The 19,156-nt window shown below is 43.7% G+C and overlaps 1 protein-coding gene across 9 annotated transcripts in view; it reads left to right on the top strand.

Annotated features, from left to right (window-relative positions):
• The window catches only part of LOC140722631 (NACHT, LRR and PYD domains-containing protein 3-like), a 54,046-nt gene that overhangs the window by 15,985 nt on the left and 18,905 nt on the right, over positions 1-19,156 (top strand). For 6 of the 9 annotated variants that reach the window (XR_012097693.1, XR_012097694.1, XR_012097690.1 and 3 more), the window contains 4 exons: positions 1,236-1,562; positions 2,126-2,292; positions 10,317-10,488; positions 10,598-10,663. Coding sequence is in view for 1 of the 9 variants with exons in the window: in XM_073037335.1 (XP_072893436.1) it covers positions 1,236-1,562; positions 2,126-2,292; positions 10,317-10,488; positions 10,598-10,663 (732 nt within the window). In the remaining 8 variants the exon portion in view is untranslated. Of the gene's footprint in view, positions 1-1,235; positions 1,563-2,125; positions 2,293-10,316; positions 10,489-10,597; positions 10,664-19,156 lie in introns of those variants that run through there. The other 3 variants (XR_012097697.1, XR_012097696.1, XR_012097698.1) reach the window with 2 other exon arrangements.

The raw sequence follows: 19,156 nt of genomic DNA on the forward strand, positions 1-19,156 counted from the left end.
GGAAATGAGTTAGGGCAGGTGATGGAAGTGTGTGTCGGTGAACAATTTGGTTCCAGTGATCATAACGCCATTAGTTTCAACTTGATCATGAATAAAGATAGATCAGGTCCTCGGGTTGAGGGTCTAAACTGGAAAAAGGCCAAATTTGAAGAAATGAGAAAGGATCTAAAAAGCGTGGATTGGGACAGGTTGTTCTCTGGCAAGGATGTGATTGATAAGTGGCGTGCCTTCAAAGGAGAAATTTTGAGAGTGCAGAGTTTGTATGTTCCTTTCAGGATTAAAGACAAAGTGAATAAGAATAAGGAACCTTGGTTCTCAGGGATATTGGAACTCTGATAAAGAAGAAGAGAGTGATGTATAACATGTATAGGTAACAGGGAGGAAATAAGGTGCTTGAGGAGTATAAAAATGCACAAAATACTTAAGAAAGAAATAAAGAGGGCTAAAAGAAGACATGAGGTTGTGTTGGCAGTCAAGGTGAAGGATAATCCAAAGAGCTTCTTCAGGTATATAAAGAACAAAAGCATAGTAAGGGGTAAAACAGGTCCTCTTGAAGATCTGAGTGGTCGGCTATGTATGGAACCAAAAGAAATGGGGGAGATCTTAAACATGTTTTTTGCATCTCTATTTACTAAGGAAACTGGCTTGGAGTGAACGGACATAAGGCAAACAGGTAGTGAGGTCATCGAACCTATACAGATTGAAGAGGAGGAGGTGCTTGCTATCCTGAGGCAAATCAGAGTAGATAAGTCTCCAGGACCTGACAGGGTGTTCCATCAGAGCTTCAACGAGACTTGACAGAGCTTCAACGAGTGTTGAAATTGCACGGGCCCTGGCAGATAAATTTAAAATGTCGGTATCTACGGGTGAGGTGCCAGAGGATTGAAGGATAGCTCATGTTATTCCATTGTTTAAAAAAGGATCTAAAAGTAATCTGAGAAATTACAGGTTTAGTTTCCCAGAATCACTGGACACCGTTGCATTAAGTTCCCGGGGTCATCATTCAACTGCTGTGATTGGCATTACTGTGTCTATCCTGTTATTTTACTGGGAGTGAATGTGTCCAGTCACCGGCTTATCGGTATGGTCACCAAGCAGGATGTACGGTTCACAGTAACCAGCACAGTTCCACTCCAAATCTGGTCAGCCAGAGTCACGGCTCCATTGCATTCTGAATCAGTCTCGCTCAACTCCAAATCATACTCATATCACCTGTAATTCATCATTTATGTCAGGTAGGAAATCGAAACGAGTGCAGAAAGTAGTGAAGAAGTTTTTGCCAGGTGGATCATCGAGGAAAGATGATCGGGACAAGGGAAGCAATGTACCAAAGCAGGGTCCGGTTGGGAGCAATGTCCCAGAATGCAGTATGGCCGCAGCGGAAGTGGAGCAAATTCAGCCCAGAGACATCGATCAGGACCCCGGAACCAGCACAAGAGAGGAGACCGCCTGTCAGCCCGGAGACACCGATCAGGACCCCGGAACCGGCACAAGTGAGGTGACCGCCTGTCAGCCCGGAAGCTCATTGAACACGGAATTGTCAAGTCCCCAACAAGCAGCGGGTGTGTGAAATATGAGGATGATGTGTTTGCAGAATGTGGCAGGGAGGAGGGTAAATGCGATTCGTTGCTGGAGGGTTGATCAGAGAGAGGGGGGATGTGTGGCTGTGGTACATGTGGTGTAGTGGGGCACCCGTTACCCCGCTACAGGAAATGTACTACCTGCTCTGAGGATTTCCAGGATGTGTATTGGAGGAAATGCTGTTGTCCAGATAAGAGAGTATTTCCGGGATGTGAATTAAGGGAAATGTATTTGCCAGGATGGAGAGTGTATCTCTGGGAAGCGAATATTACTGACAGGCCCAGCATTTTTTGCCGATCCAAAATTGAAATAGGTGAGTGGGTCGGTTGAGGGATGGACTGGTGTGCATCAAATCTGGTCCTTCTATGAACGTAATGCCTCGAACATTGTTTGGTAGGTTTTAAGGCCAGTTGGAGATTGGGAATATATCGGTTTTAGGGTCTGTAGGCAGGTTCAAGTCATGTTTTTTTGTTGAGTTTGGAGAGAGCGGCGGAAACGAAGAATATTTGAGTTCAAGCCTACATTTTCCTTTTTATATTCACAGATACAGAGTTTACAATCCGCGACCTCTTAGCAGAGGGGGAGGGATATCGACTGTACCAACTGACAAAGTTCTATAGAGACAAACTCAAACAAGCAATTGAAGAAAAGGTTGAAAGACTCGGTTGGATGTTGACAAAGGAGGGACATTTCAGTAGAGAAGAAAATGAGGTGAGTGTAGTTTGTGTATTGTCACTGAACTGCTGGGAATAGTGACCAAAATTAATCTTCACGTTCTTGGCGTTCTACCTGGCAATGGAGGCTTTGATTTCTGACCTGTCTCTCGCAGATCTGGTTTCAGCTGTTAAGGTGGGGAGCACTGGGAACTACAGGGTCAGCCTCAGCTTTTCATCTCCCACCTGCTGTATTTATCAGTGTGATATGAGAGCAGCAGCGGCAAGTAATGGAAACTATGACAATTAAAGAGGAGGAAGTACTGACACTTTTAAGGAATATAAAAGTGGATAAATCTCCAGATCCTGACAGGATATTCCCTAGGACCTTGAAGGAAGTTACTGTAGAAATAGCAGGGGCTCTGACAGAAATATTTCAAATGTCATTAGAAACGGGGATGGTGCCGGAGGATTGGCGCATTGCTCATGTGGTTCCATTGTTTAAAAAGGGTTCTGAGAGTAAACCTAGCAATTATAGGCCTGTCAGTTTGACGTCAGTGGAAGGTAAATTAATGGAAAGTATTCTTAAGATGGTATATATAATTATCTTGATAGACATGGTCTGATTAGGAATAGTCAGCATGGATTTGTACGTGGAAGGTTGTTTGACAAATCTTATTGAATATTCTGAAGAGGTTATGTGGAAAGTTTACGAGGGTCAAGCAGTGGATGCTGTCTATATGGACTTCAGTAAGGCCTTTGACAAGGTTCCGCACGGAAGGTTAGTTAGGAAGGTTCAATCGTTGTGTATTAATATTGAAGTAGTAAAATGGATTCAACAGTGGCTAGATGGGAGATGCCAGAGAGTAGTGGTGAATAACTGTTTGTCAGGTTGGAGGCCGGTGACAAGTGGTGTGCCTCAGGGATCTGTATTGGGTCCAATGTTGTTTGTCATATACATTAATGATCTGGATGATGGGGTGGTACATTGGATTAGTAAGTATGCAGATGATACTAAGGTAGGTGGCGTTGTGGATAATGAAGTAGGTTTTCAAAGCTTGCAGAGAGATTTAGGCCAGTTAGAAGAGTGGGCTGAAAGATGGCAGACGGAGTTTAATGCTGATAAGTGTGGGGTGCTACATTTTGGTAGGAATAATCCAAATAGGACATACATTGTAAATGGTAGGGCATTGAAGAATGCAGTAGAACAGAGTGATCTAGGAATAATGGTGCATAGCTCCCAGAAGGTGGAATCTCATGTCGATAGGGTGGTGAAGAAAGCTTTTGGTATGCTGGTCTTTATAAATCAGAACATTGAGTATAGGAGTTGGGATGTAATGTTAAAATTGTACAAGGCATTGGTAAGGCCGAATTTGGAGTATTGGGTACAGTTCTGGTCACCGAATGTTAGGAAAGGTATGAACATAATAGAGAGAGTACAGAGAAGATTTACTAGAATGTTACCTGGGTTTCAGCACATAACCTACAGGGAAAGGCTGAACAAGTTAGGTTTTTATTCTTTGGAGCGTAGAAGGTTAAGGGGGGACTTAATAGAGGTATTTAAAATTATGAGGGTGATAGATCGAGATGACGTGGATAGGCTTTTTCCATTGAGAGTTGGGGAGTTTGAAACAAGAGGACATAATTTGAGAATTAGGGGGCAAATGTTTAAGGGTAACACGATGGGGAATTTCTTTACTCAGAGAGTGGTAGCTGTGTGGAATGAGCTTCAGGTAGAAGTGGTAGAGGCAGGTTCGGTATTGTCATTTAAAGTAAAATTGGGTAGGTATATGGACAGGAAAGGAATGGAGGGTTATGGGCTGAGTGCGGGTAGGTGGGACTAGGTGAGAGTAAGCGTTCGGCACGGACTAGAAGGGCCGAGATGGCCTGTTTCCGTGCTGTAATTGTTATATGGTTATATATATCGGGACTTCGAACAGGCATTCAGTCTGAAACTGATTTCAAATCTTGTCTGCACTGTCGGGCAGATTCACCTCATCTCATTAATCCAGGATGAGTATTAAACTGACAGATTGTAAACTGAGGCAACCGGCTTCACTTCTGTACTTGACAGAAGGAAACCTGCTAACCACATCCGGTCTTGGCTCCGTGAGTTCCCAAACAACGTGTGGCTTACTTGTCATAGTCATAGAAAAGAACAGCATAGAATCAGGCCTGTTGGCCCATCTATTTCCATGCTGGACTACTTAACTATGTATTCCCATTGACCATCACCAGGCCATGGCGCTTTATACCCTCATCATGCATTGATCTATCCAGACTTTTTTTAACCGCTTGTACTGCTTGCGGTGCTAGCTAGTTTCACAATCTTAGCACCCTCTGAGTCAACAAGTTTCACCTTTGTACCCCCTGAACTTTTCACCTTTCACCCTTTACTGATAACCTCTTGTTATAATATCTCTTTACCGCAGTACAAAATGTTGCTGCATTTATCCTGTCTATACCCCATGTAATTGTGTAAACTTCTCTCAAACCTCTCCTCAATCTTCCACGTTCCAATGAATAAAGTCCTATCCCGGTCACTCTTTTCTTATAACTTAGGTCTTCTAGTCCTGACAACATCCTTGTTTTTGTTTGTGTACTCTTTCAAACTTATTTCCAGCTGCCCTGTAGGTAGGTGAGCAGAACTGCACATAATATCCAAATTAGGCCTCACCAACGTCTTATGCAACATCATATCCCATCTACTGTACACGATATTTTCATTTATGAAGGTTAATGAGCTAAGAAACTTTCTTTCAGATCCACAACTTGAGCACATTTGCCATCACTTTCAATTACTTATGGACCTGTATTCCCAGATCACTCTGTTCTACCACACTTTTCAGTGCCGTACCGGTCGCTGTGTAAGATCTACCCTGCTTGGTCCTTCCAAAGTGCAATTTGTCTGCATTATGTTGCATCGTCCCCTTTTAAGCCCATTCTCCAGTTGGTCTAGATCTCACTGCAAGCTCTTGTAGTTCTTGCAAGCGTAAGCTCTTGTTAGCTCTTGCAAGCTCTTTGTCCACTGCACCTTCCCAATGTTGGTGCCATCCGCAAATTTGCTGATTCTGTTAACCATAATTTCATCCAGATCATTGATATAGATGACAAACAACAACAGACACAGTACCGATCCCCGTGACACTACACGAGTTACAGGCGCCAAGCAGAAATGCAACAGTCTGTAGCCACACTCTGGATTCCTCCAAAAAGCCAGTGTCTAATCCAGTTTACTACCTCATCTCGGATGCTGAGCAACTGAAACTTCTTAACCGACCTGCTATGAGGGAACTTGTCAAATACCGTGCTCACATCCATGTAGACAATATCCACAAACTTGGCCATAGCAAATTTCCTGGCAACTTCCTCGAAAATCTCTAAGATAGGTTAGTCGTGAAAGATCACGCACAAAGCCGATATCTCATGACCGCAAAAGTCAATAGTTTGACCTAAAAGGGAAGAAGAAAGCACAAAACATTAATCTGCTGACTAGCTGATATCTCATGATCTCAGCAATCAACAGGTTGTCCTTAAAAAAGAAGATCAATAGGTTTACCTGAAAGGGAAGGGAAAAAATGAAAAAAGAATTCTGTTAACTTGCTGAATATCTAACTAATGAGAGACAGGGACATCCCATTTCAGGTCACTCTCCTTGGAATTCACAAACAGTGATTGTCCTGTACTAGATCTGACCTACTCAGCCATGAGTGGTATTAGAAAATCAAGTGTGTTACACCCGTGAGTGACTCTGTTCTCGTTGGGATTCATCGGCGCTGTATGTAAAAAATCAGACAGGCATTATCCAAAGACAAGAGCAGTCATCTGTAAATATCATCTAAAATTCATCATCTGGAGACGCCTGCTTTACTGGTAAACCTTTAAATCTCTTTCACAACTGTAACTCCTCAGACATGGTAGCAGTGAAACTGAGGGATTATTTTACAGTGCAGTGGACCATCAGGGAATTATGCTGATTTGTTCCGTAATTATTTTCCATTATTCGTGTTATCGAAAAACTTTCCAATTCCCTGCTGGTAACTGTTCTGGGAGATCAATCATTCAAACCCGGGACATCATTCCTCTTGTTTCTCAGAGCAATGTCCTAAGCCCATCCATGTTCAGTTGCATCCTCGACTACCTTAATTCCATCATCAGTGTATGTTCTGGTCAGACCACTCGTATGAGTGCTGCCGGTACCATGTAACCCAGTACTACCTGTCGCATGGTCGGATGGTTGGTGACTAAACCAGCTCCCCCACCATGCTGGCCTGGTGAGGAGGGTGGCTAGACACCCTGCAGGACGAAAAACAAGACCTGTCAAAGGGCGGATGACCCCTCTGTCAGGGTCAACGGCCAACTAGAAAACAAGCCCGGAAAGGGCATCCCTCGCATCGAAGCTTGGTCTGACCATTCACTGCAACAGAACTTCCCCCAGCCGTCTTGGACCCAGACAGGCTTCGGATCCAGGAGGGGAGTCGAGAGGGTGGATCTGGACCGGTACAACGCCCTACTCACCTAAAATCCACTCACGCCCACGGTTCCTTTCTGAGGAGTGGGGTACTACCCCACTAACTGACTGAAAGGAACCATCATCATCCTATGGGATGGATAGCCAGAGATAGAGAGAGAGAAAGATGTTGCTTGAAGACGGTTCAATGTTTAATTCATAATTCCTCAGTAAATGAGGAAGCCCATGCCTGCATTCAGGAAGTGATCACCATTTTGCAGCACGACTGCCAGGCAGTTACAATCTCCATCAAAAGACGGCCGCACTGACATTCCTTAACTTTCTGTCGTCTTTACACATCATAAGACCATAAGGTATCGGAACACAAGTAGGCCATTAGGCCCATCTTCCTACTCCGCCATTACGTCATGGGTGATTTACTTACCCTCTCAACTCTATTCTCCTGCCTTCTCCCAGTGAACTTTGCTGACCAGACTAATCAAGAAGGTACCAACCTCTGTTTTAAATATACCCAATGACCTGGTCTCCGCAGCTGTCAGTGCCAATGGATTCGACAGATTCACTACTCCTCGCCTAAAGAATCTCCTCATCTCTGTTCTAAATGGACGTCCCTCTATTTTGAGGCTGTTCCGTCTGGTTCTAGACTCCCCCACTTTGAAACATCATCTCCACATCCTCTCAATGCCTTTCGATATTCCACAGATGACAAATAGATTCCCCTCATCCTTCCACACTCCAGCCAGTACAGGCGCATCCAGGAATCATTCTCATCAAAATCAGGTTTAATATTACTGGTTCTGTCAGTTTGGATTCCTCTCTGGACTTTCCACAATGCATCGCGTATTTTCACTGATCAGGGGACTAAAACCGTTCACAATATACAAGTGCGGTCTGGCCAGTGCTTGTTCTTATATTCTAATCCTCTCGAAATGAACGCTAGCATTTGTTTTTGCCTTTCCTAACACCAACTCAACCTGCAAGGAAACCTGCACCAGGTCTCCTGAGACTCTTTAGAACTCTCAAAAATATTCTATGTCTTCATTATTTCTGCCAAAGTGTATGGCCATGTACCTCCCTATACTACATTCCAATTGTCACTGATTTGTCCATTTTTTCATCATTCATATCCTGCTGCAAAATCCCTGCTTCCTCAACGCTTCCTGTCTTTCCCCATATCTTCGTAACGTGCGCAATCTTGTCCATAAAGCCTTCAAATCATTGACATAACGGAAAAAGGAATTCTCCCAAAACCAACCACTGCAGAACACCACTGGTCAGCAACATCCAACAAGAAAAAGCCGCATTTGTTCCATTCTGTGCTTCCTGACAGTCAGTCAAAATCAGTCTGGAGAAAATCATGGATCCTCTATCAATGCTAGTGTCTCTCTTGTCATACTGCTGTTCCCTGTCTTGTTAAACGGCGTCATGTGCGGTACCTGGTTAAAGGTCCTCGGGAAGTCCAAGTGAACAACTTGCACTGACTTTCCGTTGTCGACCCAGCATGCTGTTCTCTCAAAAAATTCCAACAGTTCTGTCAGACAAGTTTCCTTTCCATGGATGTTGGCCTTTTTCTTATCATGTGTGTCCAAATACCCCGAAACATTATCCTCAATTATCGACTGCTGACGTCTTCCCAAACGCTGATCAGACTAAATGGCCTATAGTTTAAAATGATCGGTCCTCCGGAACCATTCCAGAATCTCGTGATTCTTGAGTGATCATCACTAATGTCTCCACAATCTCTTCAGCCTCCTTTTTCACAAGCAATCGAGTGCAGTTGATCAGGTCTTGTAGCTTTAGTTTTTGGTTTGTTGGGTGGTAGAGTTGGTCTCCTGACTTGGTGTGTCAGGGTAGTCTTGTTTTGTCTGGTGTATTTGGAGCTCCTTTCCGGGGAACGCGCTAAGACAGTAGCGCGACATTAATACGCAGCAGCCTCTCTGGACTATGGATTTGGGGATTACAAAACGTTATGTAAATTTTCTGGTGTAGTCTGTTTTGTCATATGCTTTTGTGATATCATTCTGGGGGAACGTTGTCTCATTTTTTAACTGCATTGCTTCTGTGGTTTCTAAATGACAATAAACAGAAACTGAACTGAACTTAACTGACTCATCTATCTTCAGAACTTTCAGCTTCCCGAGTGCCTTCTCCTTAATAATGGCAAGTACACTTACTTCTGCCACTTGACATTCTCAAATATCTGGCACGTTCTAGTGTATTTTTACAATGAAGACTGACGCAAAATACTTACTAATACCTTTTGTAATTTCTTTGTCCCCTGACAGTACCTCTCCACTGTCATTTTCCAGTGGCCCAAAATCCACTTTCCTCTCCTTCACTCTTCATATATCAGACGGACCTCTTGGTGAGCTATTTTACGTTATTCGCTAGCCTACCTTCATTTTACATATTTTCTCTACTTACGGCTTTTTAATTGCCTTCTGTTGGTTTGTGAAAGCATCCCAGTCCTCCAGCTTTCTACTATACTTTGTAATATTATGTCCCCTCTCCTTTGCTTTCGTGCTGCTTTGACTATCTTGTCAGCCATGGTTGATCATCCTCCCTTTAGAATAATTCTTCATCTTTGTGATCACTTGTCCTGAGCCTTCTTAATTGCTCCGAGAAACTTCAGCCATTCCCGCTCTGCCATTGTCCCTGTTAGTCATGTTCGAATATATTTTTGCCCAGGTCTTCTCCTATGCCTCTGTAATTCCTTTATCCAACTGTCGCACTGATCCATCTGACTTTACCTTCTCCCTCTCAAACTGCAGTGTGAGTTTTGCTATTTTATGATCACTGCCTCTTAAGGGATTATTTACCTGAAGCTCCCCAATCAAATCTGGCTCAATACACAACACCAAATCCAAATCCGTCTGTCCTATCGTGGGATCAACCATAGGCTTCTCTAAAAAGCCATCTCATAGGCATTCTATAAATTTCCTCACTCAGGATTCAACACTGACCAGATTCTCCAAAGCTACCTGCATATTGAAATTCCCCATGACTATTTTCACATTCCCCTTTTTGCATACCTCTTCTTTCTCCTGTTGTAATTTGTAGCTCACATCGTGGCTACTGTTAACAGGCCTGTATCATCAGGGTAATTTTACTTATGCAGTTTCTTAACATCTACATCGTCCAATCCGTTATCACCTCTTTCTCAGGACTTTTCATTTTTAATGACAGCAGCTTCGACCCAACACTTTCACCTACCTGCGTATCCTTTCGATTCAATATTCATCTTTTGATTTAAGCACCCAACAATAAACTTTTGTCAGCCACGATCCATTTGTTTTTGCTCTCTCTCTCCCCTCTCTTCAGTTCTTGTTGTCATATCTTGTTGATGTAATACTGCACATTGACAGACTGAGGAAATTAATCACATTGCATCTACTGCAGGGTGTCAGTAAATCCTTATTCTTACACAATATTGATATAGAATTTCCTTCAGTTACTGTTTCTCTGTTAATGACTGAACCCAGGGAGGATGAGGCAACAACCCAGTGACTGCATCTGTTCTGAAGCTACTGCGGCCATGAACAGATACTTTCCTGTACATTCTCCATACCTGTCTGTCTGCTGCACAATAAATTCATTGTTTCCTTTTGTAGAAAGTCACTGAACTGACAGCGAAGGGAAACCGGGCAGAGAGTTCCAGACTCTTCCTCAGTTTGGTGATGGGCAAAGGCTCCCGGGCCCGGAGGGCGATGTGGGAATCCTTTGTGACATGGAGGACTGAGTTACCGAAGTTGGACAGAATACTGAGGGAAATACAGGAACTCGGTATGTTAAAACCACACACGGAACACAAAGCACATTGAGATAAACATTTTAGTTATTTTAATTATTTTAGGTCTGTTTCCATGGATGTTTTTTTTAAAAATTTAAACAGGTCCTGATCCACAGGAATACATGAACATCACCCAAGGTTTATCTGAATTACCCACTCAGCTGATAGGTGAGTGATCAAATGCACAGTTCAAACCACATCTCAAATGTTAGTCTCTGACTTGGCAAAGCTTGCGAATCAAAATTCGCCATTAAACATTCGCTGATCTCTGGATTCAAGTAACAATTCAAAGAATCTCTCTTTGCAGCCTGAATATTCTACAATATATTTTTTTCTATTAATACAGCTGTTGGTTCTGCTGAATCCATGTAGACCACATCTACTACCATACCTTCATCAATTGTTTTTTGTTACCTCTTCAAAAAACTCAATTAGCCTCGTGAGGCAGGACCTTCCCTTCACAAAGCCATGTTGACCCAGACAGTAAATTCCAGGCACCCACAACTCTGTTAAAAAACTACCCACAATTGCTGTAAATTTACCCCATCTCACCTTAACCAAATGCCCTCTGGTATTAGACACCAGTCATATGTAAAAATAAACAAACAAAATACAGGCTGTCGACCCAAACTCTTATCTCTCAAACTTGCACACCTCAGTCAGATCTGTATTCTACCGCCAGAGTAAACAAAGCAAGTTTATCAAACGTCTACTTGTAGCACATGTCACCGAATCCAGGCAACACCCTGATGAACCTGTTCTGCACCCTCTCCAATCCTTCCAAGAGCTCGACAATCAGAAGTGAACACAATACTCCAGATGCTCCCTGAAACCATAAGATCCAGGAGCAGAATTAAGCCATTCGGCTCAGTGAATTTGCTCTTCAATTCCTCTCTACCCCATTATCCCAGTAAACGTTGACACTTTTCCTAATCAGGAACATATCGACCTGCATTTTAAATATACTCAATGAGGTGTCTTCTTCAGACGTCTATGGCAATAATTTCACCGATTCACCACCTGCCAGCCAATAAATTTCTCCCCGTTTGGGTCCCCGGCAGCCAGGACATTTCCCCACAGTTCTCAAGCATGTTAATTTTCTGTATGAACCTCCCATGTGGGATCTCGTCAAAGACTCTGCCAGTATACAAGTAGACAATTTCCATGTGGAACTTCATCCAACACTTTTGTCACCTCCTGGAGGAACTCAATCAAGCTGGCAAGACGCAAACCCGACCCAAAGCATTGCTACTGAACCCCAAACCACCTCATACATCCTCTCTGTCATACTCCCATGGGGCAGAACATATAAAAGGCTGAAGGTATGTACCACCAGTCTAAACGACAGCTTTATTCTGCATTTATAATACTACTAAATGGTCACCTACTATGTTATTATTAGCTCTTAATAATAATAAGGCAATTTTATATCTAAAATTATAGCATCGTACATCCCGTAACTAATAACAACTCAGATAACAACTTAGATAACCACAATATACTCACAGGACAGCAGACAGAATACCGTTCGGGTTTGAACAACAGATAAAAGATTATGTAATTCTATTTCAAACCCTGTAGAAAGCAGAAATCTTTCAGTGTTATATTGTCTATCAATACAAAACACATCTGATTCTGTTCCTCGTGTGTTTAAAAGGTTCCAAATATATATAAAATTCATACAATACTTGTGAAATTTCTGCAACATCTGATGAAGCATTCGCGTAAAATAAACGTCCTATTAACAACCACAGAGGAACGACCACTATCAAAATAAATGGAGGGATTTTCCAGAGAGACTCACTAAGCACACTATGGTTTTGTCTAGCTTTAAGCCCACTCATAATTTACTGAAACAGACAAAATCAGGTATCTAATCAGAAGAAAATACGAATTATACCTTGACACAGTTATACATTGATGATTTTAAATTATTTGTTCTTTCATCAGTAAAGCTGAAACAAATAATTCAAATAATGGAACTAATTTCCAAATATATAAGCATGAACTTTAGACTAGGAAAGTACAGAACATGATTAAACATAAAGAAAGGTGCAATAGAACCGGTGGAATATCAAACAGAGCATCAGGATACAATGCAACAGAATATGAAACGTATATTTAGGACATCAATAAGCAAAGAAAATAAATAATCGTGTGATAAAGGAAAACCTTCCAACAAAATTTACTTCAAAGCTGAAAATCTGAATTTACTGCAAGGCTAAACAAACTTTGAATTTACATCGAGGAACAAGAAAATCTGCCAATCAGAGCTGAACAGTAAAAATATAACGAAGGTAGTAAACACTCACTGTGCCCATATTGACGTATTGGTTTGGTATAATATCCTGGTCTGAAACGGATCCGGAAATATGCAAAGAAAAATAAGAACTTAAATAGCAATTTCTGGAAAACACCATGTGCACTGGAAAGCGCGTAGACTAATATGAACGAGGACAGTATGAGGATGATGAATAACAGATCTAAAAAAATGAGACAACAGCCAGATAAAAATTTTCAGGGTCAGGGTTAATATCATGGATACATTTCGTGAAAATTGTTTTTCTGCGCCTGCAGCACAATTACAGTAAAGCGTGTATTTATGTATTCAATTGTAGAAATAGAATTGTATCAGCATGACTTAATCAGTCTGATGGCCTGATGGAAGAAGCTGTCGTGGAGCCTGTTGGTCCTGGCTTTTACACTGCGGTACCATTTCCCGGATGGTAGCAGCTGGAACAGTTTGTGCTTGGTGAGACTTGGGTCCAGAATGATCCTTCGGACACTTTTTACCCCCTGTCTGTGAAATGACCTGAATAGTAGGAAGGTCACATCTACAGATGCACTGGGCTGTCCGCACCACTCTCTGCAGAGTCCTGCGATTGAGAGAAGTACAATTCCCACACCAGGCAGTGATGCAGCCAGTCAGGATGCACAAAATTTAGGGGCCCATCCCAAATGTCCTCAACCATCTCAACCATCTGCTTTGCTGTTTTTTTTTTTGTTCAGACTAGAGAATAAGCCAGGCAGGATGTTGGAATGCTCCTCTTGCAGGATGTGTGAAGTCAGGGAGACATCCGGTGTCCCTGACAACGACACCTGCAAGAAGTGCACCCAGCTGCAGCTCCTAACAGACCGCGTTAGGGAACTGGAGCAGGAGCTGGATGACCTCCGGATCATTCGAAAGACTGAGCAGTTTATAGATAGTAGCTTCCAGGAGGTAGTTACACCTAAGGAACAGGGCACAGGTAATTGGGTTACCGTCAGGCGAGGGAAGGGGAAAGGGCAGTTACTGCAGTGTTCCCCTGTGGCCATTCCCCTCCAGAACAGGTATACCAATTTGGATACTGTTGGGGGGAAGGATTGCCTGGGACAAACTGCGGCAGCCGGATCTCTGGCACTGAATCTGGTGCTGCAGTGCAGAACGGGGGGAGGAAGAAGAGGAGAGCGGTAGTGATAGGGGACTCCATAGTCAAGAGTACAGACAGGAGATTCTAATGTCGTAACAGAGACTCCCGGATGGTTTGTTGCCTCCCGGGTGCCAGGGTCAGGGATGTCTCTGATCGCCTGCACAGTATTCTGAGGTGGGAGGGTGATCAGCCAAATTTCGTGCTACACATCGGTACCAATGCCATAGGTAGAAAGAGTCAGGGTGTCCTGAAGAGTGAGTACAGAGAGCTTGGTAGGAAGTTGAAAAACAGGACATAGAGGGTAGTAATCTCCGGATTGCTTCCTGTGCCACGTGCCAGTGAGGGTAAGAGTGCGATGCTCTGGCAGATGAACACGTGGCTGAGAAACTGGAGTAGGCGGCAGGGTTTCAGATTTCTAGATCATTGGGACCTCTTCTGGGGCAGGTGGGACCTGTACAAGAGAGACGGGTTACACCTGAACTACAAGGGGACCAATATACTTGCAGGGAGGTTTGCTAGTGTTATTGGGGAGGGTTTAAACTAGATTGGCAGAGGGATGGGAACCAGAGTGCCAGAGTAGATAGTGGAACGGTGGTAAACATAAATAATGGTGGTAGTTCATGCAAAGCCACAAATAGCAAGGTTGTGGGTTGTGGTAATAATATTCTGAGGTGTGTATATTTCAAAGCGTGGAGTATTGCAGGAAAGGCAGACGAGCTGAGGGCCTGGATTGACACATGGAATTATCACATCATAGCCATTACTGAAACTTGGCTACAGGAGGGGCAGGACTGGCAGCTCAATGTTCCAGGGTTCCAATGTTTCAGACGTGATAGAGACAGAGGGATAAAGCGTGGGTGGCGGCTTTGCTAGTCAGGGAAAATATTACAGCAGTGCTTCGGCAGGATAGATTAGATGGCTTGTCTACTGAGGCCCTATGGGTGGAGCTGAGAAACCGGAAGGTATGACCACATTAATAGGGTTGTATTATGGACTACCCAATAGTTAGCGAGATTTGGAGGAGCAAATTTGCAGAGAGATAACAGACAACTGCAGGAGACAGAAATTTGTCATTGTAGAGGATTTTAATTTTCCACACATTGCTTGGGACTCCCATCCTGTTAAAGGTCTAGATGGGTTAGAGTTTGCAACATGTGTTCAGGAAAGTTTTCTAAATCAATATATAGATGTACCAACTAGGGAGGATGCAATATTAGATCTCCTATTATGAAATGAGTTAGGGCAGGTGACGGAAGTGTGTATCGGGGAACACTTTCCTTCCAGTGATAATAACGTCATTAGTTTCAACTTGATCATGGATAAAGATAGATCTGGTCCTCGGGTTGACGTTCTAAAACTGAAAAAGGCCAAATTTGAAGAAATGAGAAGGGATCTAAAAATCGTAGATTGGGACAGGTTGTTCTCTGGCAATGATGTGATTTGTAAGTGGGAGGCCTTCAAAGGAGAAATTTTGAGAGTGTAGAGTTTGTATGTTCCTGTCATGGTTGAAGGCAAAAAGAATAGGAATAAAAAGCCTTGGTTATCGAGGGATGTTGGGACTCTGATAAAGAAGAAGAGAGAGATGTATAACATGTATAGGCAACAGGGAGGAAGTAAGATGCTTGAGGAGTATACAAAGAGTAAGAAAATACTTAAGAAAGAAATCAGGAGGGCTAAAAGAAGACATGAGGTTGCTTTGGCAGTCAGGGAGAACGATAATTTTAAGAACGTCTACAGGTATGTTAAGAGCAAAAGGATAGTAAGGGATAAAATTGGTCCTCTTGAAGATCAGAGTGGTCGGCTATGTATGGAACCAAAAGAAATGGGGGAGATCTTAAATGGGTATATTGAATCTCTATTTACTAAGGAAACTGGAATGGAGTCTATGGAAACAAGGCAAACAAGTAGGGAGGTCATGGAAGTTATGCAGATTAAAGAGGAGGAGGTACTTTCTGTCTTGAGGCAAATCAGAGTAAATAAATCCCCAGGACCTGACGGGGTATTCCCTCGGACCTTGGAGGAAACTAATGTTGAAATTGCAGTGGCCCTGGCATAAGTATTATGTCGATATCCACGGACCGGGTGCCAGAGGATTGAAGGATAGCTCATGTAGTTCTGTTGTTTAAAAAAGGCTCAAAATGTAAGCCATGAAATTATAGGCCGGTAAGTTTGACATCGGTAGTAGGTAAATTATTGGAAGGAATACTAAGAGATAAGGTCTCCAGGTATTTCGGTAGACAGGGACTTATTAGAAAAAGTCAGTATGGCTTTATGCGTCATGTTTAACCAATCCATTAGAGCTTTTCGAGGAAGTTTCCAGGAAAGTGGATGAAGGGAAAGCAGTGGATGTTATATACATGGACTTCAGAAAGGCTTTTGGCAAGGTCCCGCATGGGAGGTTAGTTAGGAAGATTCAGTCGCTAGGTATACATGGAGAGGTAGTAAATTGCATCAGACATTGGCTCAATGAAAGAAGCCAGAGAGTGGTAGTTGAAGATTGCTACTCTGAGTGGAGGCCTGTGACCAGTGATGTGCCACGGGGATCAGTGCTGGGTCCATTGTTATTTGTCATCTATATCAATGATCTGGATGATAATGTGGCAAATTGGATCAGCAAATTTGCTAATGATACAAAGATTGGAGGTGTAGTGGACAGTGAGGAAGGTTTTCAAAGCTTGCAGAGGGATCTGGACCAGTTGGGGGAATGGGATGTAAAATGGCAGATGGAGTTTAATGCGGACAAGTGTGAGGCATTGCACTTCGGAAGATCAAACCAAATTAGAACATACAAGGTAAATGGCAGAACACAGAGGAGGGCAGTAGAGCAGAGGGATCTGGGAGTATAGATACATAATTCCCTAAAAGTGGCGTCACAAGTAGATAGGGTCGTAAACAGAGCTTTTGGTACATCGGCCTTTATAAATCAAAGTACTGAGTATAAGAGTTGGAATGTAATGGTGAGGTTGTATAACACATTAGCGAGACCGAATTTGGGGTATTGTATGCAGTTTTGGTCACCGAATTACAGGAGGGATATTAATAAGGTTGAAAGAGTGCAGAGAAGGTTTACAAAGATGTTGCCCGGACTTGAGAAACTGAGTTACAGAGAAGGTTTGGATAGGTTAGGACTTTATTCCCTGGCATGTAGGAGAATGAGAAGTGATTTGATAGAGGTGTTTAAAATTATGATGGGTATAGGTAGAGGGGATACAAGCAGGCTTTTTCCACTGAGGCTAGGGGAGAAAAAAAACAGAGGTCATGGGTTAAGGGTGAAGGGGAAAAGTTTAAAGGGAACATTGGGGCAGGTGCTTCTTCACGCAGAGAGTGGTGGGAGTGTGGAATGAGCTGCCAGCTGAAGTGGTGAATGCGGGCTCACTTTTGACATTTAAGAAAAACCTGGACAGGTATATGGATGAGAGGTGTATGGAGGGATATGGGCCAGGTGCTGGTCAGTGCGACTAGGCAGAAAAATGGTTTGGCACAGTCAGGAAGGGCTGTGCTGTAATGTTCTACGGTTCTATGGTTCTATCTGAGGTGAAAGAGGTGCTGTTGTGCCTTTTTTCACCACACAATTGATGTGTACAGACCACGTGAGGTCCTCAGTGATGTGAATGCCAAGGAACTTAAAGTGTTCACTGTCTCAACCCCAGACCCATTGATATCAGTGGGGGTTAGCCTATCTCTATTCCTCTTGTCTTTGCGACATTGAGGGAGAAGTTGTTTTCTTGGCACCACTGTGTCAGGCTGATGACTTCTTCTGTGTAGGCTGCCTCGTTATTACTTGAGATTTGGCCAATAAATATAGTATACTCAGCAAATTTAATTAGCAGATTGGAGCTGTGGGTGGCGACACAGTCATGCGCATACAGAGAGTAAAGGAGGGTGCTTAGGACACAGCCCTGAGGGGCTCCTGGGTTGAGGGGCAGAGGGGCAGAGATGAGGGAGCCCACTCTTACCACCTGCCGGCGATCTGACAGGAAGTCCAGGATCCAGCTGCACTAGGCAGGGTCAAGGCCGAGGTCTCTGAGCTTCTTGTCGAGCCTGGAGGGAACTATGGTGTTGAATGCTGAACTGTAGTCTAATAACATCATTCTCACATAAGCACCCCTCTTCTCCAGATGTTTAAGGAGGTGTGCAGAGCAGTGGCTATTGTGTCATCTGTTGATCGGTTGTGTAGGTAGGTGAATTGTAGGGGGTCCAGTGTGGGTGGTAACAAGCTGCAGATGCAGTCCTTGACCAGCCTCTCAAAGCATTTGCTTATTACTGAGGTGAGTGCGACAGGACTCAAACGTTCAGGCATGTTGCCTTAGTCGTTTTAGGTACAGGAACAATGGTGGATGATTTGAAGCAGGAGGGAACTCTTCACTGGGAGAGGGTGTGATTAAAAATATCCGTAAATACACCTGCCAGTTGTGCCGCGCGCATCCTGAGTACCCGCCCTGGGACGCCGTCCGGTCCCTCAACCTTGCGACTGTCCACTCGTTGGAAACACCTGCGAACTTCATCCTCAGAGATGGCCAATGTGCAGGTCGCTTTGTCGGCTCTCCTCGGGGTCTCAGTGTTGGCGATATCGAACCGAGCGTAAAGACGCTTAGATCCTCTGGGAGACAGGGAGCGATGTTGGCAGCACCACTGCACTTAGCTCTGAAGTCTGCATTGGTGTACAGACCTTGCCATAAGCTGTGTGTGTTGTTGGTGGAGAGTTGTGCCTGAATACGACCTCTGTATTGTCGTTTCGCTGCCTGGATGACTTTGCACAGATCAGAGCTGAATTTCTTGAGCTCCTGCTGATCACCGGCATTGTAAGCAGTCGGTCACACGGCAAGTGCTGTTTACACGGAACTGTTGATACAAATGTTGTGGTTTGGGAAGTCCTGACCGATTTCTGAAGGGAAGCATCCCCCCTCTGTGACAATAACACACAACTGGGGGATGTTGTTATTACACAGTTGTGATAATAACAGCCGGGAACTCCCTTGGTAGCCAGAAAGATTTATACAGCAGCACCAGGTACTCCAGATCCGGGGAACAAAAGGATTTGAGGGAATGGGCATTCCGGGGTTCCACCAAGCATTAATGATCATGAAACATACCCTAAATCCTGTTCTCTTCCCAAATGTGTGTGTGTGTGGGGGGGGGGGGGGGAGGTGGGGGGGGGGAGGGTGGTGGCACTGGATGACGACACGATTGTTGGTGACTGTAGGGGCCAATTCTGGATCTGCAGACCCGGGAGCAGTTGGGACAGAGGGGC

Source organism: Hemitrygon akajei, unplaced genomic scaffold (assembly GCF_048418815.1).
Source record: "Hemitrygon akajei unplaced genomic scaffold, sHemAka1.3 Scf000082, whole genome shotgun sequence".
NCBI lineage: Eukaryota > Metazoa > Chordata > Chondrichthyes > Myliobatiformes > Dasyatidae > Hemitrygon > Hemitrygon akajei.